Here is a 17,021-nt window from a genome sequence, read left to right as displayed (position 1 = left end):
GTACAAATAGAAAAAAAAATAAAAATAAAAATAAAAAGTAATTGCAATTAAAAAAAATACAAAAAAAAATTCAGTATGTGAAGCTCTCAGGCTGAAGTCAAATATCACTTCACACAATAAGCTTCTGGCAATCAAGAACTGAAAGTCTCACCTACTTATAAAGATTTATGCTGATAATTCTTATTTAAACACTTTTATAAACAAACTTTAGAAGAGTAAGTCAGTAATTTCCTTGGTACATTACCCATGACCTCAAAAAGTTCACAGCACTTCTCCAAAACCAATACAATGAATACTACTCCAGTCTGCATATAGGTGTCCCTGTATTATTAGCTTGTGTATTAGACAAGGTAGCAACATTTCAAAGTGAAATGATTTCATTATGAGAGCTGTAACCTCACCAGTGGACAGATCCTCAACCCCTTCCTCCCTTATCATCCTTCTGGGCTTCTAGGTTGCCAAGAGCTGAGCACCTTTTCTCCACCACTCTCCTGGGTCATCTTATTCTTCCTCACCTCCAGCCCAGAACAATGGAGTTGACTGACCAAGAGCTGAGATCTCTGAATCCATGAACCCAAAGTAAACTTATTCTCCTTAAAGTTGTTCTTGTCAGGTATTTTGGTCACAGCAATAAAAAGCTGATTAACATAAACACATTAAGAAGCTGCTCATCTATTCTCCTATTTAGCTATCAAGAAGTAGTTGTACTAATTGTTTCTGTGCCACTCTTAAAATCAAACATGTTACTCTTGCAATAATATGCATTTGTAATTAAATGAATTAATAGTTTTACAAAATAACATGAGAAATTTTTCAATGACCTCCAATTTTTAATGTAATAAAAATTCCAACACTAAAAATAAATCTAAATATTAACATCTTGATTATATTGCTATAATTATACAAATTAAATATCATGATATAAATACAAATAATTGGTGATCACAATTAAGTGATCTATGCCAGAAATAATATTGAAGCAGGTCTCAAGTTGCTTTCAAAGAAACTTGGGATTCAATAGTTGTGACAGCAGAAATCTGTCCCAACATTGAAAATAAAGTTGAACTACCAAGATCTCCATAGGCACATGCATGTTTATTTTCATGGGAGAAATTTTGTATTTTTATGGGAGAGACATAAATCAAGGCAAGTATTATTACCAAAAGATGTGGAAAGATCAAGTAATATAGACCTTTCTCTGGGTGCTAAGAAAATATTTAACCAGAGCTAACTAAATTACAGGTGCTCTGTAAATATTTATTGAACAAACTGAGCCCAATAATTTACTTATGAATACAAAATCATATTATTTTATATGGTTTTTGATACACACTAACTCACTACAAATCACAACATAGGTAACAAGTCAATTTCCCATTTTGAATGTTCTTGTTGTATACTTTTTGCAGATTCAAAGGAAAATTCAGAAAGTTATTCCAAGTGTCAAGAATATGTCCTAAGATGCCTCATCCTCAGTACAAATGACTTTATTATAAAGTTTATGAGACCTTAAGAAAATTCAAGTAATAGAAACACAAATAGCTTGATCTCATCTTAGAACCTATAATTAAATATGCATTAAAAGTAAAAGGATTAGCTGTCAACTAAGCCCATGAGAAACTTTCTAATTGAGTCTATAAATAACTGCCTTCCAAAAGATGACAACAAAAATCCTCACATCTCTATTATACATAAATCCAAAAAATTCAAAAGAAAAAAACAGTAAAAGGATATCATCACATTTCTTCTGATATTCTGTTAGCAAATTACTGTAACAAAGAAAAGAATTAGATTATTGTTTTATTTACAAAATATGCTATGTTGCAAATCATACAAAGCAGCCTCACCTCTAGGTTTCCAGAAACAATGTATGCTAATATGTATTACCTTAAATACCTCAAAAGCATTGCACTAACATGAGCTTTTAGTTCAAAGTCCCTTTGATCAAAGTAGCATTGTGGCCTAAATTTCATTAAGACTATTACAGTATTAAAAAAATTAAATTTCAAATCATGGCTATAAAATACTGTGAGAAAATTTTACATTTCAGCATAAAGCTAAAATGATTTTGAAGACACAAAACAGCTTTTAAACAATTCCAATTCAGCAAAAGTAACTTCCTACTAACCCAGGAGCTTTGTTTAAAAGACCTGTGAGCCACTAACCAAGGTTTAAGTTGCTGACAGAACTCACAGGCGTGTTACCAGAATCATCACCATGTAGATAAACCCTCAGGGCCCAAAACCACCAGGTACTTCAGTTTGTCAGGCTTACAAAATTCTACCAAACGCATGCAAATATACTTACTCTGTATTGATAATTTTTTGTTTCAAGGTAATCAATGCATCAACATATTCATTTAAGTTCTGAAAGGAAAAAGCTATAATCAGCTACTTAAGTTTCTATCACACGTTAACTACTTTGAATGTCTATGATATTTATTATAAAATACAAATGTTGTTTGGTTTAATATTACACAAACTTATAAATGTAAGCCCATTATTTATATTGTGTATAAACACACACATTTCCAGCCCATGCTCTCCCTCAAACCTCTTAATCAAAACCCTACCACTCCTTTTAACAATAAAGTAGTTGTAAAGATGCTTTCATGGTGTGTACAGGATCACAGTTCAATAAAACATTATTTTAGGTCACTGGCTATTAATCATCATTCTTTACCCTACATAGTTTATGAAAGAATTTAAGACTACCCCAAAAGATGATCAGTTCTTTTAAAAATGGCAGAATAACAAAAAGTAATATGGAGGAGACAAGTTGGACAATTACAGTGGATCCAAGAGTAAGTGAAAACATTTATTCCATAAGGATCCACGTTAGAACTTACAGACCAGTAACTAATCTGGCTCTAAGTCACTGCTATAAACTTTAAAATATTTTTACCCTGTTAAATGAACACTTGGATAATAACATATTCTAAAATATAACCATGCTAGCTTTTCCATATTCCATACAAGTAATAATCCCATAGTATTTTCTTACCTTTCCAAGTGGTTGGGGCACATATAAACACACTTGGATGCCCCCAATTTACCAAGTCTCTGTAAAAGACATTTAATACTTTCCAGTCTTTCCTAATAGCATGCAGCAGATTTCCTTGCCCATTCTTTTATGACTTTTCTGTTTTTAAGGATGAAGTCCAAACAATGCATTGCTAGACCAGACTGTTTTTACATGTTTAACAGCAAGCCACCCTCCAGAGGTGAGCCATCCCCACCCATCGTTCCTGCTTCCAGAAGTCTTACCAGCTGAGTGACAACTGTGATTTTTGTCATAGTAATGAAAATTCTCTTGTATGCTCTTGTGAATAGTTACAGCATCCATAATGATGGTTTTACCCTTCCTTCAATTCATGATTATGCTTTGTTTCTTGCCCTGGTCTTCCTGAACTCACTAATTCCTCAACACATGGCTGAATAGTGAAGAGTAAAGAAGAATACTATGCGTCCTTGTCTTAAATTAGAATTGTTTGCTCTACTCCATGTTTTTCATTGATATACTTTGATCATGTCATGAAACTTGTGCTGAAAGATTTTATCATGTCTGAGTATTAATAGTAAATTAATTTATGCATCTATTTAGTTTAAATGTGCATATTTTTCTCCTTTTACATATAACTGTAGTAGATTAATTAAAACCACAGTTTCTAATATTGAAGTAGCCTTATACTCCTGGGATAAAAGCAACAGAATACTCCACTGACTCTAACTATCCTGATGAATTCAATGTGCCATCCCAGTTAGGTTGTGTTTTTTGTTTTTTTTTTTTGTTTTTTGTTTTTTTTTTTTTTCATTTATGTTCAAGAGTGATAATGTCTAGACTTTTTTGCACTATGTCCTGTATTCCTAATGTTATGTGTACCCATAATATTACTTAGATACCTTTTCCTTATTCAAAAAGTGTGAAGAGGAGGTAAATCATGAGTATTTCTCGTGAAGGAAAAATATTTTTCTAAGTAGAGAACTGTTAGTCACCATCTGAGAGTTGCTGAATGCTCCACTCCCAAAACACATGCTGAAGTCCAGCCCTCCCTGCCTATCTCAGAATGACCTAATTTGGAAACAGGGTCTTGGCAGCTCTAATCAGAGTAAACTGGATTAGGGTAGGCTTTTATTCAGCTTTTTGGACAGAAAGGGTAGATACATTCTCCTGCTTTTATTTCCTCCTTTTATTGTCAAAGGACCCCCCCCCCCCCCACACACACACAGGTAAAATCAACAAGGTTGAGAAGATAAAAAAAAATGGAAACTGGAAAGCAGATTTGGTACCCAAGAAAACCAGCAGTGTAGAACAGTTAACTTCATCTATACGGCAAAACTTCAACAAGCTTGGAAATCATTGACACAAGTTATTCTGAAAGAAAGTAAGGAAGTTGAAATAAAATAAGAACTACTTGCAAGCTTTTTGTTAAGCATTGTATCCCAATCCCCAACTCTCCAACATGCCTCAGGAAACAGCTCCTCCACCATCCAGCAGCAAGCTTGCTTTTAGAAGCGGGTCTCTGAGTGGAACACCAGGAACACTTGGGTCAGGAGTACCACACCAAAAGCAGAGGGATTAAATAAACCTAAGCACACTGATCTGAGACTGGTCACCAGTTTCTCACTATTAAGCTCTGGAACAGAAGCAAACAGTCCTTCTGTCCTCCAGAGAGAAGGAAGCACTTTCCCTGAGAAAAGATCTGCAGGTATTAACACTAGCTATTCCTCCATCAATAAATGGCCAAGAACACTATTCTGCAAAGCTGTGCAGGGTCCAAAAGCCTCACACACTCAATTTACAGCCAGTCTATCAGGAACCACTCAGGAATAACTGAGGATTTCTGAACACAAATCACAGGGCTACCATTAAGAAAGAGAGACCAAAACAAGCAAAAGCAGTTTGAAGTAAATGAGACCTGGGAAGAAAACTCTAATGTTATTTATTAATATAAGCTGATACTCGTGAAATTATAAGCTATTTTTAAAGGACATTGAGAATTCTTAGAAAGTGGGGAGGAGCTCTTAAAATCAAACACGAACACCCGCTAATATGGCTAAAGTTTGAAAAAGGATATTAACAAGTGTTGGTAAAGACATGGAGAAACTAGAACTTTCAAACATTGCTGATGGGAATGTAAAATAGTTTAGCTGCTATGGGAAAGTTTGGCAGTTCCCTACATTAAATAATCACCATAGGATACACACCCAAGAGAACTAAAAGTACATGTTCACATCAAACTTGTACACTAATATTTATAGTAGCATCATTCACACTAGTCAAAATGTGAACATAAACTTAAATATCCATCAAGGGATAAATGGATAAACAAAATGTTATAGATAAGCTAGCCATATAATGAAATACCACTGGACAATGAAAAGGAATGAATGGTACATGCTAAAACAGTGATGAATCTTTAAAACATTATGCTAAGTTAAAAAAGCAAGTCAGAAAAGGCCATCTATTCTAAGATTCCATTTACATGAATTATCCATAACAGACAAATCCAGTATACTGGTGGCTGCCAGGAGCTGGAGAAAGGAAGGAGGCAATGGATGCCAGTTGGTAGTTTTTCTTTTAGAGAGCAGACAAAAACATTTTACAATTAGTAGTGATGACTGCACAATTCTGTAAATATACTTAAAACCATTCACTACTCACATTAAAAGGGTATATCTTATGATAACTTGTATTTTAACAATGCTATTGTTGCTGAATTAAAACCAGGAAAGCAAAAATTAAAGCCTCAGAAAGCTCTGACCATAAAGTTGAACAAAAGGTCCCAGAACATAAAGCAAAAACAATGACATGAGAAAAGAAAAAGAAATAACCAGTGTCATAAAAGTGTCTCATACGTCCAACAAGAGTTACAGATAGATAATTTTAAAAAGTCAAAGAAACACCAAGGAAATACTGATATTAAGAAAAATTTCCAGAACTGAAGCCAGATGTCTTCAAATTGAAATGACGAGGCACATGGATTCAAATAAGATCCAAACCACAAAATGTCAACACTGAATGTCAAGCCATTACAGAGAAAGCAATGAGCCTCTAAGAATCCCAAAGAAAAGTGAAGCAAGTCACACACCAGGAATCTGGCACTGGGAGGGCTTCAGCCTTCACAGCAACACTGGACCCAGTGTTGGGCCTAGAAAGTGAGCCCATAATTTTGAAGCAAAATTTAAAATGCTGTACAATAAATATTTGGGTATTCGAACAGTCTCCACAAACTTACTTTCCAGAGACATCCTTCCTCAGGGAGGTACTTAAAGATGTGAACATGCTTCACCAAAAGAATGGAAGAAGCCAAGGGAGAGGCTCAGCTCATACAGCAGACAGAGATGCAGAGAAGCCCTGGGAAGGCAGCTGTGCCCCAGATTAGAACAGGAAAGAAGTTTCTCCCCTGGGAAGAAAATGCCAGTGGGCGCAAAAGTATTAAAGGGCATTCATAACAGACTACCACAGAACTGTGCGCGAATGTCGTTATTTTGAGTGAGGTATATAAATCATTATTTTTTAAACAGAAGTGACTCTGCCTTTTTTCTCCACATTCTCTTTTGAGTTCTTTGCTATTCTATCTCATCTTTCCCACCTTGCTTCCAGATGCCATTAAGTAATGTCAGTACTAGGCTAGAAACATCAAAGAAACGTCTGGCATTAGAGTCACACACATATGGATTCAAATTCCTGTTTCATGACCATTTTCTGGCTGAGTGACCTTCGACAAATTTACTTAACCCTGCCTTAGTACTATTTACAATTTTGAAGAGGGAGAAGCTGAAATACAGAGGTTAAATGGTTGGCATGCTATCAGGATTAAATAGGATGAGACATATAAAATATTCATTCTAGTCCCTGGTGCAAAATAAGGATGCATTAATATTTTCAAAATAAAAAGCTGAACTGAGGATGTGACTATTAGAGAAAACAGGAAAAGTAATAATGTACACCAGAGCTTAGCTCTGAATTAACATGCAATCATAAAATGTCAAAACCAAATACTGATCTGAAACCTAAGTACATTGAGAGAATGGGGAGCGGGATATGTCTAGGCACGGCACCTTCCAAAGTCAGAAATCCAACAGATATGCCCAAAACTGAAAAAACAAGAAGTAGCAATACAAACATACTAATAAGAAAGTTTGCCATAAAACATACACAGTGCAAGCAATTAAGAATGGTGTCTCCTGGAAAGGAGGGATAGGTGGAGCTGGGGCTTGCAGACTATCTTAAGGAAACTTGTGTATCTAGTTGTCTTTCTAAACTGTATTAATGCATAACTCTCAAAGAAGTAAAAACAACACATTCTATGGTGGGGGGCCTTCTTAGTTAACCTCCAGCATTCTAGTCCCTAACATTATTTCCTAAGACCTTGTTTCAAGTCTGTTTGAATTTAGTCAGATACTTCTTAACCTAGTAAGACCCTTTTCGTTCTCCCCTCTCGTAATAAGAATCAAATATCATTTATGTTGGTTGAAACAAAAGTTTCAATACAAAGAGCTTTAGATCCATGAGAATTTAGCAGGGTAAGCCTGGGTGGAGGGCTTGCAGGTTCCCTCCTCACTCATCCATGCAGCTGGAACTCACTACTGCCCATGCTCCACAGAAGGAGGTGAAGGTCCAAGTGTTCTTCTCTTCCAGAAAACACGAAGGGGCTGTCTGTGATTACTGTTTTCCTCTCAGACTCCTGTTCTCCTCTTCTGAAGCTCCTACACACTGAGGATGCCTTACCCAGAATGCTTGAGATCAAAAGTTTTTCAGATTTCAAATTTTTCTGATTTTGAAATATTTGCATAGACTTTACAGGTTGAGCATTCCTAATTCAAAAATTCAAAATATGAAATACTCCAAAATCTTAGATTTCAGATTCTGAGTTGAGCAATGTTCAACATGTATTATGTTGTCTATAAAAAAGTTCTGAATTATTCTTAATTCTGTCTTCTATTTTCTGATAACTAATGACTTATTTTTCTTTGATTTCTGGGTGATTCCCTCAAGCTATAAGGCAGTTATTTACTAAAATAATTTCCAGAGCACTTCATTGTCTTTAAAAAAAAAAAACCAACTTTTTTTTCTTTATTGGCTCCTTTTCTATAGCAGACTGTTTTAATCTCATCCATGCAACACCCTCCTGCATGTCACTGTGTATACTGCTGCCATAATCCCTCCTTCCCTTGGGAAAGTGAAATCAGTGCAGTGGCTGAACACACTGTGAGGAGGGTTTGGCAGGACAGCCCTGGAGAGGAGGAAGTCAGCAGGAGGAGATGAGCAGGTACACAGAAGAGATGGCCAGTACAGCTGGAAAAAACAGTTACACTAGGCAAAAAGTAACTTATACAGATAATAAGTAAATTCATAAATAAAAATGGGATAAGTAGATTGCTTGGAAAATTTTATAAATATAGTTGGCCCTCTATATCCATGGGTTCTGCTCCATGCATTCAATCAACCACAGAAAATATTTGGGGGAAAAAATGCATCTGTACTGAACATGTACAGACTTTTCCTTATCATTATCCCCTAAATAATATAGTTCAACAACTACTTACATTATATTAAGCATCATAAATAATCTAGATAGGATTCAAATACAAGAGGATGTGTGCGTGTGATATGCAAAATAGTGTACTTATGTCATTTTACATGAAGGATGTGAACACAGGATTCTGGTATCCAGAGGGGTCTGGGAACCAATCCCCTACATGAACCAAGGGGCAAGAGTATAGTGAGGAGAGAGGAGAGTTTCTGTCTCAGTATTAACGACATTTTGGACTGAAGACATGCTTGCAGCGCCCCAGGCCTCCGCAAGTGGGCCACAGCACTCCCCTGGTCTCCAAATGGGTGTGCAGCTGTTGACACAGTAGGCCTAAGAGTCCTCTCTTTAGAAAGGCCTGCTCACAAGGTAGGTCCAGACTGACATTTGGAAGCTTGGATTTCTGGAAGGTTCCCTCCCCCTATTCACCAAACTAATCAGATTGGTTCACTGGGCCTAACCTATGTAACGTGGTTTGTGCTGAACACCTGCATTCCTTCTGCAAGTCTGGAATTTAGGTTATGTGCTAGGCAGAGTGTGCCTACATGATCAGTCCCCAGTAAAAAACCTTGGACACTGTTAGGCAACACTTTACAAATGTCGTCCCAACACACTGCTGGAGAAATTATGTCCTGTTTGACTCTGCTGGGAGAGATTTCTAGAAGCTCACACCTGACTTCCCCATTCTTTACCTGCCACCCCAATACCTTCTCCTTTTGCTAATTCTGCTTTGTCTATGTGCCCTGAAATAATCCACATCCATAAGTCTAACTATCTGCTGGTGCCTATGAGTACTGCTAGCCAATCATTGAAACGGGGCAGGGTCTCAAGCCTTGCCAACTTCCCAAGCAATGTAAGGCTCTATTGTTCAAACTATGAAAACATGAAAGAGGAAAACTAAATGAAGGAGGGTAAAGAGCCATGACAATGAAATACAACATTCCTGACAGGATCATGAACCAGAAAGGAAAAAGGTACTCTCCAACCAGTCATCAAAATCTGAACGGGGCTGCGGACTGCATGGGACTGCTGCACTGACGGCGACGCGAGCCGTGGAGGCTGAGAATCGTCTTCTGAGGGGATCACCAGGCACCTTGGGCCAGTGCTCCAGCTAGCACGCACTACTTTCTCCCTTTCAACCTTCCGTTTGAACGACTTTTTGCACAACTTGTTCCTTCTGCCACAAGACTCTCCCTCCATCTCTTCCTTCTTGGTTAACTGCAAGCCATCTTTCAGACCCTAATTTGGATTCACTTACTCTAATGAAGCCTTGAGAAATCACATAAGTCCAAAGAATTGGCCCTCTTCCACGATCCCATTTCCACTCAAACTTACACTATATTTATACCGAGGTTGCTTTTTGTCTCAACTACAATCTTAAATAGAATAAGCTTCATATTTGTTCTATTCATGATTGTAGTCCATAGTACATGCCAGGGTAAAGACATTAATGGTGGTAAATGAATGAATTATAATTTCGTGAGTTTTCCTTGCATAGGATGATTTGTAAATCAACCTGTCTGGGGAAAATATGTTTCAGATTCCAAACAATGAAGTTCAAACTTCTGGAAATTATCAATGGGAGTTCAACAATAAGTTTACATATAAGATCAGTTCTGTCTCTTGAACAACTAGCTGACTAAATCTCATCTAGTCTCATGAACTGAACATATTCAAACTCTCATCTGAATTCCCAAGACAGCCCAATTACTTTGTTTTGCAGTGAAGTTGGGCAAAAAGGGGCTCTCCTCTACCAAAAGAAAGTGACTTATGGCAGTTAATTAGCCTGACTTAAAACCTTAAGACTTGTGTAATTTAGTTAGGCAGTGGTGCACACCTGTAATCCCAGCAATTCAGGAAGCTAGCAGGATGACATTAAGTTCTAGGACAGTCATAGCAACAAAAAGACCCTGTCTCAAAATTTAAAAATAAAAAATAAAAAGGCTTAACAGTGTAGCTTAGAGGTAGTGAGCCCCTAAATTCAATCCCTAGTACCACCGGAAAAAGTAAAAGAGACTTGCTTAATTTACATGTCACTGCATTGGTTTCTATGACTGCAAACCACCTGGACACTGACATTGGGCTCCAGATCAGTAACAAACCATTAAAATCAATGATGGTGAGAAAATAGAGATGAGGTGATTTATGAGACTGGAAAAAAAAAAAAAATTTGCATAATAAGTAACTATCTCTTCAACTTCTAGAGAAAATAAAGAAAATGAAGAGAGAAGAAAATAAAGGATGGTTTAAGACATGAAACAAGATTTCCTGTGCAGCAAACAACTGCTCAATTCAGGAGAGATTTGTTAGCTTAATGTTACAGATCAGAATGAAGCCACAGCATGGTTACTGATGGGTTACTCCTATAGGAGGATTCCTATATTTTGCTTGCACACTTTCTGCAGTATAAAGAGTTTCAATGTGTTAAAACTATAGAGCAGGATATCCTCTCTCTGCATCTTTAGTTTCTTTCTCATGCAAAAGTTTAATCCAAGTATGCTTGCTGTAACATGCAGCAAATCAGAAATGTCTTCTAAAAGCTGCTCGTCCACCTCCCGACTGACCAATGCAATTGCTTCTCTTCAGTTCTCATTCCTTCCCATCTCAATTCCCTATACCACACACTATTTAATTCTCTAATCCTCTTTATCTGTCTCATTTCTCATCATTCCATGCTCACCTCATCAAAGGCTACTCAGCAGTCAGCTAGGTTTTTTTTTTTTTTCCACTGACCTCAGGGGCTTTCAGTTTTGTTTTGTTCTTTGAAGTGACAGAACATACTCCCCCAGTCTCCCATCCCTACTCCACCTCCAAAATGCTTACAATGAACTCAGTGCCCAATTAACAGGCTCTCTCTTTCCTTGTTAGCATATTAGAGTACCTCCGCTTCACAAACAACAAATCTGACAAGGGCTGAAAATCACCACCTGATGATTTTTCAAAACTTCAGTCCCATACTTCCAACGTCCCTCCCATCTTGGTTTCCTCTACCACAGTTCTCATGTCATTCAAGATTTTAGTTTCTGAACCTTCCATTCCTCTGATATGAGAGGTATTTTCTTTTCACTTTCTCATATTCAGAATCTTTTTCTTCTGTACTCTTATTCTTAGAACACTTCGATTAACTTAGGTTTTTATTATCAATAGTACACAATAGTAAAATAATTTACCTTACTTACTATGCCTCTCCCATTCATTCTACACATCACTACCTGTATTTCTACTACAAGTCCTGCTCTGGTGTGATAACCAGACAAAAACCTTCAAGAGTCCATAATGCTGACAGAAATCAGTACAAAATTTTAAAGTGGTCATCACTCAAGGTTCTCTATGATCTGCCAGGAATCTCATTGTCCAGACTCATTTTACAAAATTAAAGAATTATTCCAGAGACACAACTCAAACTGATCACACTTCTCCCCTAAAAAGGTATTCCAATTCCAGGTAACAGATTATCAAAAGTTAGTACAGTGTCCTGATGCAGAGAAGAGGTCTGCAAACCAAGGCTCTCCCCTTGTTTTTTAAAGTTTCAATGGAACACAGCCACATCTATTCTTTTAAATTTTGTCTATGGCTGCTTTTGTACCTCAAGGTAGAGTTGAGCAACTGTGAACTAGCCAAGGCATAATAATTTATGATTTTTGACCTTAGAGGGAAGTATCTAGGTCTAGTTGCCTAGATACTCACCAGGACTCTTCTACTGCTGTTGTGAGAATCAACAGTGGCATGGAGGGAAGGAGAAATCTTTAAGAGACTAATAAATAAACTCTAGGTCACAAATGAGGGTGGTTCCCACCAGGGTGGAAGCAATGAAGATGGTGAAAAGTGGATGGATAATGACCCAGAAGCACAGTTGATGGAATGGATGAAGGCTGAGAGGAAAGAGGGGCACCAAGGAAGACATTGAGCTTCTGGCCTAAGCAGCAGAAGAACACAACTTCTACTTTAAACAAGGTAGGGGCTACTGTGGATAAACAGGAGACGGAAGATCAGATTCATGACTGAAAAGCATAGCTCACACCACTCTTCTCCTGTGCAAACACCTCCAATGACTCTATTCAGAGAAGCTCAAACCCTTACAGTGGTCTACCCAACCCACACAATCAGGTCTTTCCCTTCCTTTCTGATCTCATCAGACTCTGGCATTCAAACCACTCCAGCCTCACTAGCTCCCTCGGTATCAACAAACCTCATTCTCTCACCTCTTTGCTCAAATATAACATTCCAAGACTCCCTAAATTCTTTGCCCCCTTCTGGCTCACTTATTCACTCCCCTTGTCAGTCCATTTATCACCAATGTATTTATTACTTTTTAAACCTAACTTTCTTGTCCTGCCCCCATCCTACAATGGTTAAGCATGTCTTTTAAGTGAGACTCACATCTGGCAGTTAGGAGGGTCGCTGGAAATTATTTGGGACTATTTCCGCTAATCCCATGACCAGGAGCCAGATTATGACAACTCAGTGTGGAGCACAGTTCATGATCGCTGTTAGAAACTCACAGTCTCTATATGCCTTTAATTGATCACTCTGAAAACTGAAACGTTGCTGACTTAATTGATTACTTGATTAGTTTTAACAACAAACTAGGGATGACATACCAGAGATAGACTGAAATATGGTCCCAAAACCTTTGTCTAATGATCCAGACAAGACACATGTCACTTAAGATGTACTTCCACGCACCAAATTCTTAGCCGGGGTCAGAAGACAAACACAGGTCTTACTCTGCGACGTCAGTGCCCTCAGCATTTCACCTGTCACTCAAGGTGAAAGCCCGCCCTGGGAAGCCCCGAGGCTGGGCATGCCCTCCAGAACTCCGCACGCCGCCCCCGCCACCACTGCAGCCCGGTAAGTGAACCCTGGTTTGCAAGTACGAACAAAGCAAAGCAAAAGGTCCCCAAATCATTCGAGAGCGGGAGGAGGCCCTAGGGGGAGCTCCCGCCGAGGAGCCGGAGAGCCCGCTGACACGCAGCCCGCGCCCTCCGCCCGGGGAGGCGCCGCACCTGCTGCAAGGAAGCACAGCCCTGACACCGCGAGAGGTCCGCCGCCGTCCCGGGCGCCGCCGAGTGGGTCTCGCCCGGCATCATGGTGCCGCCGCCGGGCCCGGTGGGCACGCACGCCTCAGGGACCCGCGGCCTCGGCCCTGTCCTGCCTCTGCTGATGCCGCCCGGGCCGCCGCCTGCCAGGCCGCTTCCCGCCGGGTCCGGGCGGGTCCATCCGTGCACAGAGGTTCCCGTGGAGCTGGCTAAGGGCTCTCCGAACCAGAGCCGCCTCAGGCACTGGAGAGAAACGGTACCCGGCGCGGCCCCCGAGTGCGACGCAGCCCAGTCAGGACCCCGCCCCGCCCTGGCCCGCCCCGCCTCTCCGTGGCGCGGGGCTGCCCGATATGTTGCCTGAGCAAAATCTGGAGAGGGCCCGCGCGACGCGGCGCCAAATATGCCCATAAAGTCAAAGCCAAGGAGAGCAGAGGCATAAGAGATGCAGTCCTTTCACTGTTAAGGGTTAAAGCCTTACTGTCAGCATGTCTCACAACAGGCGTTCCGTAGACACCTAAAGTCTGCGGCCATGGAGGAGGAGGTGACCCGCCGATGACGTAACTCCAGGCGCCGGCTCTTGCTAAGGACCTGCGTCCAGTACAGGAAAGTGCGCGATTTGTAACCCGAGGGCTTCGCGCAGTCCCTGAGCCCAGGTTGCGGGAGGGAGGACTACGACGTGCTCCGGGCGGAGGGCCCGCCAGTCCTGTTGGCCATACCGGTGCGCTTCAGCATCGGGACGCGGCCTTCGCCTCCAGTGGCCGCTCCCCTTGGCAGGCAGTCATCCCCTGTGCTCCGGCCTCTCCACCACGCCCGGGCGGCGCAGCCCGACGCCCAAGCGGCGGCTTTCTCGGTCGCCACTGCCAGGGGCCATAAGCAGCGCCAGCCCGAATCCTCCTGGGCGACCCGTTTCGCCCGTCTGCGTCATTTCGCAACCACTCTCATGTTTTGTCATTTTTACCTCTAAAGAGAGGGAAAAGCAGGAGAAATCCTCACCCTGGGCGCAAGTACGAGGTGAACTGAGACCCTGAACCTCTCCCGAATCGAGGTTTCTTTTCATCTTTCGTCACAGCCTGTTGCGAACAGTGTCTTTGCCCTGAAGCCTCTGGCTTCTCATCTTCTGGTTACGATGTCCACAGATTGCTTATTCAACCTTGCATGTGTAAAATACACGTGACAACGGTCTGGTGCAGATAGGGAGTGGGTCCTTGTTCCCCAGTGTTGAAGAACAAACATTGGAGAGACACAGAGGCAAGCAGAGAGCTGGTTTTATTAAATAAAGTGATGGGAGACAAATTCCGAAGAGACGTGGTGTCTTGGAGCCGGATGCTCGTGGGAGGGGGTGCGACTTGTTTTCATATAGACCCCAGAAACCTCTTTAATTCTTCTCCATATATGTGACTGGGAGCAGGGGTGCAGAGGTTCATTGTTAGCAATCCAGAGTGCCTGGATGAGCCCAATCATTTAAGTTAACCAATTGTTCTCCGGTATCCAGGAGTCATCCTCAACCCCCATCATTCATGAGTTTTGCCCCTGACACAGTTTGCTGAAGAATGTGACATACCCTGTCCACTTAGGCTAGGCAGGGCTGCAGGAGAATGGCTTTTTGGCAAAGAAAGCTTGTGGAGATCAGCATGTGGGTCCAATTTATAGAATTATTCTCTTTACCTCCTGTTTCTACCAGCCTCATCTGTCTGTCCCCTAACACACATCCAGACCTCACCAATCTCGTCCCAGCTCCCTAGATGGTAAACACAGCTGAAAAACACCCCCTCGCAAATAAGTCAGCTGGATGTTTCTATGAGTTTTCTCCAAATCTTAGACCCCTGCCCTTGCTTGCTCGCTCTGGCCACCACTGGCAGTGCAAGGTAAGAACCAGATTCATCTCAACAGCTAGATTTCCCATCAGTGAAACGCGAGCAAGACAGGCCTGCACATAACTGAAATAGTGCCCTGGGAAGGGCACATCTGTATGGAAGTCAAGACCTCTCCTCCCAGACAGGTGGCAGAAAACAAGAGTGGGTGTCAAAGAAGCAGAGGAAGTGTGCAAATGGCACGGGAGAAGCAACTGTACCTTGAAGACAGACCATGTGGCTCACTGGAGTAAGATGAGACCTGGCAAGTTGCTAGGATCCATACAGATTCCTGACATTTATCTTCATCTTTCCCAAATGAGTATTTTTTCTAAAGTATCTGAAGGAGGAACCAGCATCATTTCCCTCTGGAGAGATAATTTTCATTCACAGCAGAAACCACTACACGTGAAACAGTCACCCCTATTCCTAATGAAAAACATAAGCACCCCCTAAGATTCAGGGAATAAAACAGAAGGGAATGTGACAGCCAAACTTGTTCAACCTTACAGGGTTTGCAGAAGTGCTAGACTTAAGACTTAATTGAAAAGGTCAAGTCTCCAAGACTATTAATTAAGACTATGTACCTGGAGATGGGAGACTGGGAAATCAGCTCAATGTTTGAGACCACATGTTCAGAAATGCCAAAAATGGGCGTGAATCAGAAAGTTATTTCTAATTGGTTCCATTGGGACAGGACAATGGTCTGCACTTTAGAAATAATATTGGAGATTCTCAGATGATAAGAAGTAGATTCCAGATGGTGAAGAACAAGTGCATGTGTAGAATAGTCACTGAAGCTGGGGGCGGTGGTTCACACCTATAATCCGGTGGCTCAGGAGGTTTAGGAAGGAGGATCACTAGTTGAAAGCTAGCCTCAGCAACTTAGCAAGGCCTTAAGCAACTTAGCAAGACCCTGTCTCTAAATAAATTTTAAGAAGTTGGGGGCGGGGAGCTGGAGATGTGGCTCATTGGTTAAGTACCTCTGGGTTCAGTCCCTAGTATCCAAAAAAATAATCTCTGACCTAACAAACAGCTTTACCTTAGCAAAGCACAGCCCCTAAGACTTAAAATGATAAAGAGATATGCTGTATGTGCAGGAGCACGATGAAAAATGAGGCACATACACTAAAATCCCTCCTGTATATTTGATGACCTCAGGAAGCTGGGATCCTGCTCACCCTGCAGGTCCTGTAAAAGCTGCATGTTTTGTCCTTTGCTCAAGCTAGTCACATACTCCATCAGTGCAGTTTCCTTTCTGGTTCAAGCAGACAGCACCCCCTACACACAACAAAGCCTTGCCCCTGCTGGACCCTTGCCTGAGCCTAGTTTCATTTCCATGGTCTCTAGACCCAAGGACCCAGATTCAGTACCCTTAGCATTGTGGGAAATGAACTGCTGCCTTGACGGGGATGATAATGATTTTTATGATTCAGAGGTGAGTCTAAGTTTTAAATGCTAAAAGTGCTGCATATTGTGGGCACTAAATAAATGTCAAAGTGAATTGAATTCACTGCAACTAATTGAAACTTTAAAAAAGTAATTTCCCTTCAAAAATGAAAATTGCATTTTTTTCACCTTTTTCAAAGCCAGTTT

General features: G+C 40.7%; 1 protein-coding gene across 4 annotated transcripts in view; it reads right to left on the bottom strand.

The window, feature by feature from the left end:
* Ice1 (interactor of little elongation complex ELL subunit 1) overlaps positions 1–13,850 on the bottom strand; it is a 56,603-nt gene extending 42,753 nt beyond the window's left edge. For 3 of the 4 annotated variants that reach the window (XR_007109086.1, XR_007109087.1, XM_047555491.1), the window contains exons 1-3: positions 13,543–13,850; positions 2,308–2,366; positions 1,735–1,769 (exon numbers count right to left, since the gene is read on the bottom strand). Coding sequence is in view for 2 of the 4 variants with exons in the window: in XM_047555491.1 (XP_047411447.1) it covers positions 1,735–1,769; positions 2,308–2,366; positions 13,543–13,626 (178 nt within the window). In the remaining 2 variants the exon portion in view is untranslated. The remainder of the gene's footprint in view (positions 1–1,734; positions 1,770–2,307; positions 2,367–13,542) is intronic. The other variant, XM_047555492.1, reaches the window with a different exon arrangement.
* Positions 13,851–17,021: the final 3,171 nt, after the last annotated feature.

This window comes from Sciurus carolinensis, chromosome 6, assembly GCF_902686445.1.
Source record: "Sciurus carolinensis chromosome 6, mSciCar1.2, whole genome shotgun sequence".
Taxonomy (NCBI): domain Eukaryota; kingdom Metazoa; phylum Chordata; class Mammalia; order Rodentia; family Sciuridae; genus Sciurus; species Sciurus carolinensis.
The sequence above is the reverse complement of the archived record's forward strand: the minus strand, read 5'-3'. Positions and strand labels throughout refer to the sequence as shown.